Source organism: Cupressus sempervirens, chromosome 11 (genome assembly GCF_028749045.1).
Source record: "Cupressus sempervirens isolate cs-2001-9-10 chromosome 11, ASM2874904v1, whole genome shotgun sequence".
NCBI lineage: Eukaryota > Viridiplantae > Streptophyta > Pinopsida > Cupressales > Cupressaceae > Cupressus > Cupressus sempervirens.
The window spans coordinates 31,171,996-31,187,785 of NC_143128.1; the positions used below are offsets into that span (position 1 = coordinate 31,171,996).

The following is a 15,790-nucleotide window of genomic DNA, read 5'->3' on the forward strand; positions in this document are numbered from 1 at the left end:
AGCTCAGTTTGGGAGTTAGCGCTTATAGCAGGGACTCAGTTTTCTTTTACAGTTAGGTCACATGTTGATGATTTCTCAAAGATGACAGAGTTTACAGGAGAGTCCCAAGATCTAATTATTACAGACGACACCCAGGGGGATGTTGTAGATAGTTTTGAGGACTTAGTTTCCTCAGCAGTTTCTTATGGTACGAAGGGGTTGGACAACGATGCTACAGTTTGTGATACTACGTATGTTGATATGAGTTTTGGAGTTGATTCGCAGGATATGGATGGTAATACTCTAGAGACTAGTAACTTTGAGGATGCTCCTTTAGACAGTGTGTCAGAGGAGGTTTGTAGGAGACAGTCTAGCCAGTGCCATCATGTGTTTAGTCAGTTGAGAGTTAGTGAGCGAGACATTTCTATCGCTTGCCAGCATTTCGACGCTGCTCGTCAGTTGTTAGCAGTTTATGGATGGGGTTGTCCTACTAGTGATGAGCAGGGAGGTAGTTATCTTTCCTTGATAGAGATCCACTCTTTATGGGAGGCTATTCGGATTCTGAGACAGGATTATATGCAGTTGGTAGCCGACAGAGATTATCTTATGGAGTGGGGGAGTACGACATACGATGCATTATTGGCCAAGGAAGATGAGGTGAGTGAGCTTACTCAGCAGCTCGAGGTGACTTCTGAGATTCTTGAGAGTACACAGTTGGCTTTCGAGGAGTCACAGTTTCATTTGGCTAAGGTGACCATGGAGTTAGAGCGACTGCAGTCTTTACCAGATTCTGTACAGTCAGAAGCTGTGGTGTCTAATGATCCGAGGATGTCCATGGTCGAGATTGTCAGAGACAGTGGAGATGGGGATGCATCCACCCTTGATACTAACATTGACATATCGGTTCCGTTCCTACTAGAGTCAGGTTCAGTTGAGTTGGGTGCTATAGCAGATTGTTTGGTATGCCTGACATGGTGGTAGCCTCTAGTACTAATGACACGGAGACTAGAGATGTTATATCAAAGATCATGTGTGATGTTGGTGAGCCGGTAGTTGGCATGGTTCCTGCTAGTGATACTACTCCCTTGGCGATGTCTTCGGAGGTAGTAGTCAGTTCCAGCTTGGTTAGTGATTGATTGCAGTTAGTTTCATCTGGGTTGCAGTCTGAGCCACTGACTAAGATTGGCGCATTCTATCGGCATTACACTGTGAGGTATGCTCATCAATTTACCTTTGATGACCATGTTGATGAGATGATGATACGGAGATATACTTTGATTCCTAGTGCTTGTCATTAGTTATGGGATGGTTTGACGCCACAGGATGAGAGTTGTGATGGGCATGACATGGCAATAGGTTCTGCGGTTGATAGCTTGATAATACATGACTTAAAGCAGGAGTTTGCGAGTGATGCTTCAGCGGTTGTTGTTATTGATTCTACTCCTTTGGCTATGACATCTCCTGACTTAGCTAGTGATCAGTCACAGTGGGTTGTATCACTTGTTCATGGTGAGCTGTTGACTGGGGTTGGTTCTTTTTATCAGCATTATACTGCAGGGTATGTACATCAGTTAGCATTTGATCCTTATTTTGAGGAGTTGGTGGCAGGTAGATTTGGTTTGGGTTCCATTTCTTGCTGTTTATCTTGTGATGTCTTTTCACCATCAGCGGTGCATGGGAGTTATGGTTATGAGACAGTGGCCCGTAATCTACAGAGTTGTGTTAACTGCAGTAGATGTACAGTGTGTGGATTCTTTGTATTTGGTGCAGTTTCATGTGGGAGTGGTCACCATTGTTACAGAGTTGGATTGTACATTCCATATGGACCAGTGGGATGCGTTGATGGTATTTACTGTGTTGACAGTTTGGGTTATCTACTCTACTTGGGTTCTGATATTTCGAGAGCTTGTTTCTCATGGGTTCTTGACTTTGGAGTTTGGGTGAGTTGTATTCGCCAATTTGATTATGGATTCCTCTTGGTTAATTTTCAGAGGTTGTTGTAGGAGCCTATGTTGACTGATAGCAGTATAGTTCATGACTACATTTGGGATCCAGGTGGATTGATTGGGTTGTTGTTCGGCCATTGCTTGGGGACAAGCAATTTTGGGAAGGGCGGATTGTAATGTCCCCTTTTTAGCATTCATAGCATGATGTTGTCGTTAGCCTATTTCCCCACGGTCCCGTAGGCTAACCAGGACATTAAAGGGGCTTAGAGGCCATTTGGCCTAGATAGTTTCAGTTGCAGGTCTTTTTGAGGGGTTTTGAGGCAACTTTGGGCATACTTACTATTTATAGTAAGTCATCTTGGGCATGGGTGGACATCCAGTGGCAGCAGTATGTTGATGGTAATTGTTTAAAATCGGCAAGAAGACTTGTTTATCATTGATAGGATTTGTTTTGCATTGATAAAGCTATTTTATAAAGTTAAATTTAAATATTTAACTTTATTAATGCATAGACTATAGTTTGTGGGAAATATTTAAATTAAAAGAGTCCCCTTTATTTTATAACACATTGAAGACATAAGTTACATAAAGAGAGTTATGTTTTATCCCACATTGAGAAAACGAAGGATGGAGCTCTTGTGAGAACACTATAAAAGAAATGGAAGATAGCTTCTTTTAAGCATGCTTGGAAATATCAAAGAAATTGGAAATTTTTTTGGAGATTATGTCTCAATAGTTTGGAGGACGAAATCCCTTCAAGCTGGAAATCTTGACGCCATTGAAAGATATGGTCTTGAGATTCAACATAGTAGTAGTCCGAAAAAGCGGAACCAAAAAAGTAGGCTAAAAAAGTGGATACGAAAAAGCAGAACCGAAAAAGCAGTCCGCAAAAGCAATCCAAAAAGCAGATCCAAAAAAGCAGTCGAAAAAAAGCGGAACTGAAAAAGCAGGCTGAAAAAATGGGTACGAAAAAGCAGTCCGAAAAAGCAGGCTGAAAAAGCAGGCCGAAAAAAGCAATTCATAAAAAGCAAAGCAGAAGGGGCAACATTGAAGGAAATTATTACAGCCATCTACAACCGGGTTCTTTTGTTAGTATTGTTTTTTAGGTTGTTATAAACTTTCAGCTGTAAGTGTGCATTATACCAGCATTATCATTTTGTAATCCATGTAAATGCCAAAGTCTTGGCCATATTTCATGAGCATTGTATTAGAAATTTCATTGCAAATTAAGAAGATAATAGTTGTTGGTGTCATTTAAGCAATTCAATACCATTATTTATCAGCTAGTTAGTTTGCACACCAACTGTTTGTTAAAATGCCAGTTGGCTGTAGGTGTTCATTTCTCATGCTTAGATCATATATATACACTGAAAATTGTCAAAATTAGTAGCACACTCACGTTAGGTCATTGTGTAGTCCATTTGGAGTCTTCTAGCACAAGATTCTCATTGATGCAAATTGAAAAAGAGTCATTTAAAGCCAGCTGAAATACTATATCAGTCATACGTCCCTTGCATGTAAATTGTTTGATGAAATTCTTTGAGCTTTCATCAGCATTTTTTTGAGAGCATATTTGAGGAGGGTCATTACAAGAATTATAGAACAGTGCAGATCATAAAAATATATGCAGATCTGTTAATATGATAGATATTAATTTGGAGCAGGTGTGGAGTAAAATAATAGTCGATGACTTATATTGAAGGAAGTGAAAATAAAGATATATTTGTTTATTTGCAAAAATATATTAATAAAAATCATTGCTTTATTGAAGACAATTCACAGATGTGAGTGTGAAACTAAAAGCAGATATAAGTATCAGGTTGAAGAATAAGTTTTGCTTAAAAAGTGCCCATCATCAGTTGAGAAAGCAACAAAGAAATTGGTGGAAAGTCAAATTCAAGTACAATGAGTTGGTGCTCATGAAGATAGCAAAGGGAGTTGGAGCTTCCTGTAGGTCGGTGCCTGCAAAGTGTGGGAGTTGGAGCATCTAGTAGGTTGGAGCCTACAAATCATTGTACAAGAACGAGTTTATATAAAAGTAATTAGCCATAGTTTTCTCCCGCATTGGGTTTCACCGTAAACATTGTGTTATTGTGTTCATGTGCATAATTGTTTATTTCAGTTATTGAAGCTAGTTGTTTGGATAAAAGTTTTAAATTGACAAAATGTTATCATACTTGTTCACCCTTGTTGATGTTTGGTAGCTTCAGTCGGATAAACCAATGAGACAATTCTATTGTAGGTATATATACATATTTAGTATATACAAGATATATATATATATATATATATTCATTATATATGAGATATAATTTATATATCTAAGTATTATTATGTTAGAGAAATCAATATAATAAGATTAAAGAAACATATATACATATATTAATTAAAAGAGTATATGTTAATGAATAGACATATTCCATGAAGGGACACGTCTATCCATGTCTCATCCACAACATAAATAAGAGAGATTACTGCCTTTGAAAAACACATACCGAATTGGTAGTGCTAATACATTTACAGCGATCCTCATTCCTCAAAATGGTATCAGAGCTAGATTGCAAATGTACAACTGAATAATAGAACATTGAATGTATTAAGGAGTAGATATAAAATATTAAATATGCATTACAAAGCCTAAACTAGAGGAATACTTTAGAGAGAATTTTTTAGTGATCACCGAAAGAAAAAGAAGAAAAAGTGGGAGTTAGCAGTAGGACTGAGTCAACATTCTAGTAGCAACGTCCATATATATATACCTCCCAACTTGTATGAATGGCAATCATCTTCTATAACAATGCGAGAAAAACATAAGAAACAACATTTAGTTCACAAGAATAAGGAAAAACATAAGTAGATGGTAACTATAGTCTTGAAAGACAAGAGTGGGTAATAGAGGTAACAAAGAAGCACATGATATTAATTGCAGTATGGGAGGAAGATAGTCCTTTCATTTTAATATTTGATTACCCTTCCCATGATAAGAATAGACGTTTACAGACTTGACTAATATAAATATTATTCGTAGTGCTAAAGTGGATCAAGTATTGTTTGAAGGGCATTATCCTTTGACTACAAGAGATAAGTATTTTGTGATTATTATATCTTGAGAACTACCTTCATTTACTTTTTAAGTTATCTCTTAATTGTATTTCTATACTTACTATAAGAGCTATTTACCTTGATCTTTTTCATTCTCTCCGGGGACGTTCTTGTAGGAAAAGGAAGATTGATATCAGATTTAGAGGGATTTTGACACTTCATTAGAGGCAACATTAGATGAGGAGCTCAGAAGATTGATATTCAGAGGGAGTTTGAAAATCCATGTGTGTGACTACATGATTTTGATGGGCCTATTCTCTATTTACACCATGAGGAAGTGACGACTTCCAAATGATTATCACTTCTATTTGTAGAAGTTATTGTTATGTGACTATCTTTCAATAACTTAATCCTCTATTATGATTGACATCTTATGATGTCTAAGCAGATCATGATAGATTATAACTTGCATGGTGGATTAAGTTCCTTAAACAGACCATGGCCTTCTATTGATGGACATCTTATGATGTCTAAGAAAATCCTGATAGATGATAACTTACATTGTGGATTAAGTTCCTTAAACAGACCATGGCCTTCTATTGTGATGGACATCTTATGATGTCTAAGCCGATCATGATAGATGATAACTTCTATGTTGGATTAAGATCGTTAAACAGACCATGGCCTTCTATTGTGATGGACATCTTCTGATGTTTGAGATAGATCATGATAGATTATATCTTGCATGTTGGATTAAGTTCGTTAATCAGACCATGAATGTTTCTATGGCAAGTATTATTGAGGATATATTATCTATGGACATTTTTTGAGTACTTGGTGAATATCATGTAACTTGATATTCTGAGGCCATTACTCTTGATATCATGAGATGATCTCTAAATGGTGGATATCTTTTGATCAAAGATATTCTTAAATTTTTTTAATTCCGAATATTATGTTGAGGTAATATCCATTCATGTAATTATCCTTCCTAGCTAAGAGGGAGTGTTGATGTTTGGTAGCTTTAGTAGGATAAACCTACAAGACGATTCTATTGTAGATATACATACATATTTATTATATATGAGATGTAATTTATCGATTATACATACATATTTATTATATATGAGATGGAATTTATTCATTATATATGAGATATAAATTTATATATCTAAGTAATATTATGTTAGTGAAATTAATATAATAAGACTATATATATATATATATATATATGTCATTATATTAATTAAAAGAATATATGTTAATGAATAGACATGCCTCATGAAGGGACATGTCTATACATGTCTCATCCACAATATAAATAAGGGAGATTGCTGCCTCTAAAAAAAACATACAGAACTGGCAGTGCTAATATATTTGCAGTGATCCTCATTCCTCAACTGTTCCCCACCCCCCTTTCTCAATATAATCTTGTGCTCTTCAGATGCTATTCATCTAATGTCATGATTATCATGAAAGTCATTGGCCAATCATCCTTAACTCTTGATGGGCAATATCAACACTTGATCCCAAGTCCAGTCACTTCAGTTGTCATTGAATATGACTGTATACATTCAATTCATTTTAATAATGTCTAGCAGGCGCTTTCTTTCAATATGTCTGCATTGGCTGCCTTGTTAGTCAAAGTATCAGGCTCTTTGTTGTCCTCTCTATAAACATGATTGATTGTTGTCTCCTCAAATCAATTAAAAAATTCTTTTGCAACCTCAAGCACTGCTTGGAACTGCCAACAGTGTAGTTGATTCGGGCGAATGGGATTGACAACTATCGATGAATCACCATCGATTTCTAATTCGAATACCCCCATTTGTACGCTCGGTCTGAGTCCTAAGATCAGGGCTTGAGGTTCTGCTTTGTTGTTTGGCCCTTTTTGTAATGGGCAAACGAGCTCACCTCTGGTTAAGCCCTTCCAATCTATAATAATACATCCTGCCCTTGAGGTGCCAAGATTTCCGAATTCAGCTTGGTTGAAGTTCAATTTATACCACTAAGTCTTTGGTGGTGTCCATTTTGTTGTTTGTCTTGCATTGAGTGTATTAGCACTTCCGTCCCCATTAATGGCGGATTGTTACTTCTAATTTTATATATATAACGAAGTTTTTCTATTAATCAGAACTATCTCTTTTTCTTTTCAATTAGAAATGTCTTATTATTATAATTTGATTGAAATCTTTTGAATTCTATTTTCAATTTCTTTTTTTTAAAATATAGTTTAGCTCATTCAATTTAGGCCAACATAGATAATGTACTATTTTGATCTTTTGTGTTATTAATCATATATTATTATAGTGTTTCACTTCTCAAATTCTTATGTTGTTTTATTAAGTTTTGGGTTTCTTATGTGTCTTCTTGTTTATCAGGTATTTCATATTCTTTGAGGGTCGGTTTGGTTCGTAGAATTAGACCGGAATTGACTTTTCCAAAATCCGGATTTGAAAAAATGTGCGTTTGTGTCCAAAAAAGAAAAATGAAATTAGAATTCCCGAAATCCAATTTTACCTCAAAACCAGGTTTTCACTCTTCCCACTAGCGACCTGGAATTGAAAAATGACTTCCAATTCCACATTTTCTAGGGTTGCAAAAAAGTCACATTTTATATTTTTCTAAGTCCGCCTGGTAAAAAAGTGTCTAACCTAATCTTGTTTTACCATTTCTATGCGTTCAGATTGATGTTTGACCTGTGCGTTTGAGCTGGTGCGTTTGAGCTTGTCCATTTACCACAAGGTTCTTCTTATCCAGCAATACTATCCTGTCATCTTCGCCTAGTGATGCCGACACTTTAATTGTGAGTTTGCGCAACTTAATTCTGGATGGAAGAGATCTGAAACTTGGGTTAAGGCTCAAATGTAACATAATCCCTGGAGGTTGGCAGGCAATTGTAGTGGCTAGAGAGGCAACCATGACTGCTCTCTGCTCTACTGCTAAAATGTTTACTTCCTTATAGGTTCGAATCCCCCGAAGAATTGTTTCAGGTTCAGTAGATAGAGAAACCTACTTGGGTATGATGCTTTGTTTTAATGGCTGTAAGCCAAGACGTGGATTCTGCAGTTTCTTTTTTTAATTTTTCTCGAAGTCCCTCGATTTTGGCTATGCCAAATGTGACAACGTTGTTGCCATGATGGTTTTGTGTGTATGAAGATCTGCCATTGGTCCAGTTATTTGGCTGTGAAATTATTAATTTAAAAATTAATAAAAAAATCAAATTCCAATTCCAATTTGAAGAACCAAATGTTTAATAATGTATCTTCCTACTCATCTTCCACGTGAAACAAATGGTTCAAGTAAAATCTCAAAAACAGGAATCAAGAGATGCAAAACCTTGATTTGGCTAAATCGAGGTTTGTAGAAATCTGGATTTCTACATTCCACGGAGAGGCTATCCTTATATTTCTCTCCTTATCTAGATGACGGATCACATATCATCATAGAATGTGATGCATAATGTTGATACAGAAAACTCCTACTCTGTCTTAATCCACAAGTGTTCAATTTCATGATAGTGGACTGGAAATCTCACGTGTCTAATCTATTACAGTGAAGCAAATATCTTGATTAAATTTGAAGCAATTGCAGCAGTTTTCATAAGTTAGTAAGACAGTGTTCAATTATTATGTTGGTCTGGGTTTCCAAATCTTGGTGATTTAAGTTTGGATGACATCATTTTGTGAGTTGAGGAGTTTCCGTCATGCAAGTTCTAATTCAGTAACTTTTGATATCAAGGATTTAATATCATGTCCCCGGTTTGAAATCTATCCTTTTCAGATCTTGTCAACCCGAATACTCCAATTTTTTAAAGTCAAAATTGCAGTAATGGATCAAAAGATGATCATAGCTGATATATGGATGACTCATGATTATCAATAATGTATCAATGAAAGATAAGGATTAGCATAACCAGATTGGATCCAAAGAGCCATAATAATTGCCTTGCTTAACAGTTTTAATACCGATAAAGAAATACTAAGAATGTGATTTCCAGATGATAACACTAAATCTGTTTACTTATGAAATAATATGATTTAATATATCAGTTTTGGCAGCATGCAATCTAAATAAAGATTAATTATGGAAGGGTGCAAAGAGGGATGTTTTAGAAGTGACATGTCTTTAAACATAAAGTATGCAACCAACCAGTTCTTTAAGGTATATATTTGGAACCGGTTCCTCTCTACCATGGATCATCAAATCATTCTAATATTTGGCATCCTAAGGAAGATATCAGAGAAGGAATAAAATCATCACTGTTTACTGTCAACCATCAGCAGAGGTAAGAATAAGAAAGAGATATATAGCAGTTGATATTTGTAATCTGCAATCTCTGGTATGGGTATCTTTATGTGTATTCATCACATTTTTATAATGACTGCTTATCATCAAATGCATACAGTTAATACATACTCTTTATATTACTTGTAACATACATCCATATAATGACATATTTCTGAGGTGAAATGAATTACTGTTTACATTTAGATGTATTGCTAATTTATTATCTATGGTCGGGTCTTACATATGGATATATGGAATATGTGATTTAGAATGCATATTTAACTGCTGCAACAAGCCATGTTACTGGAAATGAGTTAGTCACCGGACAAAAAGTGGTGATGAGGTCACCTTCTAAGCACACCACCTCATGTTGGATTAAGGAGTCTGGTGGGGCCACAGGGGGACAAGGGGACTGCCACTTTGGACTTAAGAGGAGGGACTTTCTGGGAACCCTGGTGTATATTCCTTATGATCTTTACCATGGTTAACAAGTGCATTAGGATGCAAAGTCATTAAGGATAAGATAGAAGTGACGAGGACGTGAGAAATCATGACAGGACATCACACGGCACACCATCTCATTTGTATGGCAAGGGTCTGCAAGGCCAAGAGGGATGGTTTCTCTGCTCTTGGGCGTAGGGTTGGTGGTCTGTTGGGCACCTCATTAAATCACCCTACCTTATCATCTCCACGATTGAGACATCTTAAATATGATTTAAGTAATCTATTAATCTGATATATATTTATTTCTAATGCAAGCATGTCTTATTATTTATAATGATTGTAGTATTTCCTAACTTGTTTGCAGGTTCTCAATCAAGATACAAAAGGTATATGGAAGACGTGTGATGGAATTGTTCCTTTCGTAGTATTTAACATTATTATCATATATGTGGTTGGTGTTTCCTATGTAATAGTTTGTTATATTACATTGTTTTGTATGACTAAGACTGAAAATCTATTTACAAACTTTTTCTGTAACAATTTCAGTTCACTCCCCTGGAGCAGCTTGATAGGAAGCATTTTGCAAAGGGCAATTGGCCTTTGGGAAGAAAGACGGATAAAGAGCTTCAACAACAGATTGATGCATCAAAAGAAGTTGCTCTAATGGAGGTTAAGATGCAACGGTTCGTTGAACTTTTGTATGAGGTTAGGAATATTAGATCATTTTAGAAATATCACATGTAGTTTTTCTGCTCTTCATTGTATATGCATCATAAGGCACGGGAACGGCATAATTCAAATTGTTCATAGATGTCATTTCCAGTTTTGAGATTTGTTGTGGGGCATTTCGTTTGCATTAGTGTGCTTTTTATTATTTGAAGTGTTTTCTTATACATGCTTTGGGTTCTGAGTGTAGACACTTGCCGAGACCAAAGCAAATGTTGAGAAAAAACAAGCATTGACATATGAAGAAATGGAAGCAGAGCGTGAAGAGGTATCAAATAATAAATCATTTTATGCATGCTTAAGCCTTCTCTGCCAGTTCCTGGAGTTAGCTTTATGCAATTGGGTTGGTTTCGTGCTTTTCTGTACTGTCATTCTGTCTGCTTATGTGCTCTCCTAATGAAAGCATCTTCTGCTTAATTATTTTATATTCCATCTTTTTGTCTGCAGAGTTTCTTCTTTTATTTGTGAGGAGTCTTTTTGTTTGGAGAGATGCATTTTATAATATGTTAGTCATCAAAAACATACATTAACTGTATGACATGATTGCGAGCATAATATTTTCCTGTGTTGGTTGGTTTCTTTTTGAGGTCATGAATGAGCTAGATGCTAATTTTATATATGCAGCCATCCTTATGGAAGCCCACCAGAGAATTCCTTTCATTTAGCTGTCTGTTGCTCGTTCCCTGGGTTTGATCTCCTTACCCAAACTGAACTTTATCAATCAACTTACTCCCAGAATACGATCCACTCAAACTCATAGTGCATGAAATTCCAATCCGATAGAATGCGAGTTAAGGTGTTTAAGAATTTAATTTCCCGCTACTTTCCTCTAATACATAACTGATGATAGCAAGCACTAAGCCCGGGCCATCTTTGCAGAATTATGCAATCTTGCCTTAATGCCAAACAGTTGTTGTTAAGCCTTTTATTCCATAAGGTAAGTGGGGAGATATCCTACTGAAAGATTGCTTTACATTTTTTCTTGCCAAGAAATTAATAGCAGACAACTGATTTTTCTGCCATATTTTTTAATTGTTGTTGCTAATAATTACTGTTTTCTTTTCTCAGTTCATATTCCAATGATGAAATTTGTAGCTTACCTAATTAATGCTATTAATCAGAAACAGTAGCACTGTAATTCAAACCTGATCTCTTCATTCTCCTCTCCTAGTTGTTTGACCTATCCTGCATGTTTCATTGTTATCTACTATTTACAATGTTGTTTATAAGAGGATTCTGGCTACATACATCTGGACCTTGAGACATCTCTTTGTTCTATTATAAAATTGTCTTATTGTAGAGATGCAATCTATTTCTGTCCTGTTGATAATTTATTTAAACATTCTAGGGAGTTCAACAAATTATTGGCAGCTGCTTGATTTAGAAATATAATATGCAGAAACCAGACTGATGCTTAATGTCTAAATAGAACACACTGTTAAAAATTGAACTTTAGAACTATGTTGTTGGTTTATGGTACAGTGTTAAATAGTCTTCTGCCTCTGAGGAGCCGGTTCCTTTTAGTGGTAACGTTGTTCACACAATTGAGGATGTGGAGGTGGTTTTCTCAGAAGAACCTGTAGATTTTCATATTATAGATGGTGTGAATGCTGTCTCTGTTGATGTTGGGAGTTATTCCTTGATTCTCAGATTATGTGAAAGTGTCCATCCCTTGGTACTTAAATGGGCCAAGTCCTCTTGGAGTAATATGACTTACCCCGTGATTCATACTTCCGATCTGGTTTATTTCAATTTTGTTTCTACTGTTTTGCAGATTGCAAATTTTGTGGTGCAGAATGGTTTCTTGTTCTTCTGGCTTCTTATTCACTCCATGGACCTCTTTTTTGAACCTGCCACTGCCAAAATCACAGAAATATCGATCTGGATAGATAAACAATCTGCCTCTGGTTATGTGGGATATTGATCTCATTGGAAACTTGATCAACCAAGTGCATGTCTTTGTCAAGCTTGACTCGGATGAGGGGTTTCCCACACAAATTTAGAAGGGCTTGTTCCTCGTTGGATATTTACAAGCTTCTTCCTCCGTCCAGCTTCATTCTTCTTTTGGCACTTTGATGCAATTTCTAAACTATGAAGGCGTTACCTTTACATGCTTTGGCTACAATAAAATAGGACACTAAATCGAGGCTTATACTTCTCATAGATCAGCTGGAACTAGGAGCATCGATCCAAAGAAATGGATAGAAAAGCATGGGTCTATTTACTCCCAAAAGGAACTAGTTAAATTATGTAGAATAAGCAGTAATAGAGTTCACATCAAACAGTTACATAACATAACAATATCAAACACAAGAATATGGCTAGAAATGTACATCATTTATTTCAGAATGTGATGTGTACAATCAATGTTAGTTTCCAAGACGACAATCAAATACATATATACTTCTTAGCGGTTGATTAGGGCTGCCAACCATCTTGAAATGCCAACATTTATTCGGAAACAAATGTTGTTACATCCCCAACTACACCGTACTTAATTAACAATACATTTAATTTTACAAACACAACAAAACTGCTGACTACATTAGCCCTCTCCCACCCCCCCACCCCCCAAAAAAAGAACATCTTCTAGATTGTGAAAACAAAATGGGGGCTTTGTACATTAACAAGTCATTGGGAATTAGGGTGAGAGGATATGGCTAGACAAGTCGAGGATGCCAGAAAAGATGTGGCCCAAGAGGAGGGGGGCAGCTGATGGAGAAGCTGTACCTGGTACATTTGGCTCCTCAAGTCTCGTTTTGCCACCAGCTCTCGCTCAAGTGACCCCTTCCCCATCTGTACTGCATTCTCAAATCCTGCTTGGTCCTCTCTGACTCTTAGGCCATAGCTTTCTAGTGCTCCTCCTGCTCTGCCAATTTGACATCCTTCACTACCAATGCGACCTTTTGCTGCTTTAGCCAGTTCTCTCATTCCAGCAGCTAGAACTCCCTTTTTGCCAGGGTGGTCTCTAGAGCTGTATGACGATCCCTCGCATAAGTGGTGATGTGCGTTTGCTATGCTAGCTGCTCTTGGGAGATGCTCATGCATGCAGATAGCTCATTACAAGCAACTTCTGCTTAGTGCAGTACAAACACCCTGTCTGTTTAATCTTCCTCCACATAATTGGCTGCTTTCTTCATTTGGTAGAATATATCCCAGCTGCATGTCTCCATACCCTGAAATGCAGAGAGCACTTTGTTTAATGTCCCCTTATTTTAGTAAAGTGACTTAGTTAAATTAATTAATGAAGTTGTCCAATAATTAATATTATTATAAATGGGATGACTTTAATTAATTAATTAAATTATTAAATCAAGTAAAGGTAAATAAATCATTAAATAAGTCACTTTATTAAATAAGATTATCCAATTATTAAAGTCTGCCTAATCTTCTTGATGTTTCTTTGAGTTCTTTATAAGGAAGGGTTTGCAATGTGTTGGGACTCAAAATTGAAGCCCCGATTTTGAGTACCATTGAAAAATTAAGTCCTATAAGCGCTTTTTGATGCATGTGTACCCGGCCGTACTTGTGAGGCCTAAGAGGTGTTTAATGTTTCGAACACCTTGCATTCAGTACGTGTATGTGTTCCATGATGATAAATTGCCATTCTGAGCCATTCCGTGAAGTCCCGTTTTGAGCAATGTCCAAATTTGTATTTTTGCTTGTGTCAAACAGCGACTGGAGGCCTTGTTTGCAATTGAATATCTCGGACCTAGTAATGTTTCATGACTTGCCACTTTGGGATTGTTTAGTGTCCATACCAGAGAGCTTGTGTTTGAGATTTCGAGTCGTTTCGAATCTGTTTGACTAGGTTTTGAATCCCTCAAAGTTGGTCTTTTATTGTTGTCATGCTGATGTGAATTGTTCATAATTCTGGGAGGCCCTATTTGACTTGTTATAATTTTGACCCAGTTGACCGAAATGCTAAAATTCTTTTTGCATTGCATTTTAGAGGTCAGAGACTTTATGTTTCAATTTTGAGCTTATGATGAATCTGTTCAGTCAGTTTTCAAACGCAATTCCAAATGCAGTTTGTAAAGTTTTAATGGCATCATAAAGTGCAGATTGGTCAATAGCCCTATTCGTGATGTCATAACTCGAGATCTGTGATAGGTGAGATCAAATGGATTGTACCACTATGATCTACTCAAAAAATAGTTCAAGTGTGCCAATTTTCAAATCTTGATGAATCCATCTGCACACTTTCCCAGGTCAATTCCATTTGCAAAAAAGGTTCTCTGCCAGTGTTTCCAGTCTACAAATTTTGAGTAGCCTACTTTGATCATTCACCAAATTCGCCCTGTTATTTGTCATGAGCCCTAATCGCAAATTTATGTTGTCATGAAAATGAACCAATGCCCTAGTTCCCGTTTCCCCTGTTTTCAGAGCCTATTTTGAACGCAATTTATGGTTTTCTGACATGTTCTCTTGCAGTCAATTCTAAGAGGGCAACTTTGACAGTCAATATCTTTTGACTGAGAATTCGTCATGACACGAGATTCGACAGAGTAAGAATATGCAGAATGAAGAATCAGTGCATTTGATTTTAGAGCCTAGTCAGGGGTTTTTGTTAATTTTTAAAGCCGGTCAAAGGACCTCCTAGCACAAAGTTGACAATTCGCAAAAAGATGTAAAATGAGTTTCAAATTGGTTTCCAGTGGTTGAATTTCGATCAAATTAGTGCCAGATGGTTAATCGATCAATGTGATAGTTCAGTTGTTTGAAAACAAATTTTTTTTTAGTCGGACCTACTTTGGGGGCCCAACTAATCTGCACCAGATTGATAGAACTCGAGGGCTTTTAAGTCAAAGAAGAGCTACTTCCTTTTCATAAATTCATTGATAATTTTGAAGCAAGATATATGTCTCGATTGCAAGTGGTTGTAGTATCAAAGGAAAAAGTAATATGGCTTTCTCTAAAAGGCTATAAGATTATTTTTTAGAGAGGATTGGTTGTGGCAATAGCTCGACATATTGATAAAGGAGCTATTTTGATGCAAGGTTTTGCAAATGAGGATGTGGTTTCCAGAACATTGATGTCTTGCAAAGTCACTCTCTACAATTGTTCCTGGTCCTCACTGTGGACTATAGAAGAGGCTTCCTCCAAATTCATTAATGAACAGAGACCTGTTATTTCACCGAAGCATCTGATTTTGTAAAAAAGAAAGGGGGACAGCCACGTACATCACAACTATTCTCTGAAAGATACCTTTTATTAACGAAAATCAGATTTAGGGGACTTGAATTTTAGGAAGCCTTCATGGACAAAGAAGTTTGTTGGATAACCAAAAGTTACTTTGTTCCAAATATGTGAATAGGCCAATGAATTGTATTGGACCGTGAAGGACAATGAAGACAAGTCGT

General features: G+C 36.5%; 1 protein-coding gene across 3 annotated transcripts in view; it reads left to right on the top strand.

The window, feature by feature from the left end:
* The window catches only part of ATO (splicing factor-like protein), a 134,407-nt gene that overhangs the window by 77,229 nt on the left and 41,388 nt on the right, over positions 1–15,790 (top strand). For all 3 annotated transcript variants that reach the window (XM_089811733.1, XM_089811736.1, XM_089811735.1), the window contains exons 9-10: positions 10,248–10,406; positions 10,618–10,695. In XM_089811733.1, coding sequence (XP_089667859.1) covers positions 10,248–10,406; positions 10,618–10,695 — 237 coding nt within the window. The remainder of the gene's footprint in view (positions 1–10,247; positions 10,407–10,617; positions 10,696–15,790) is intronic.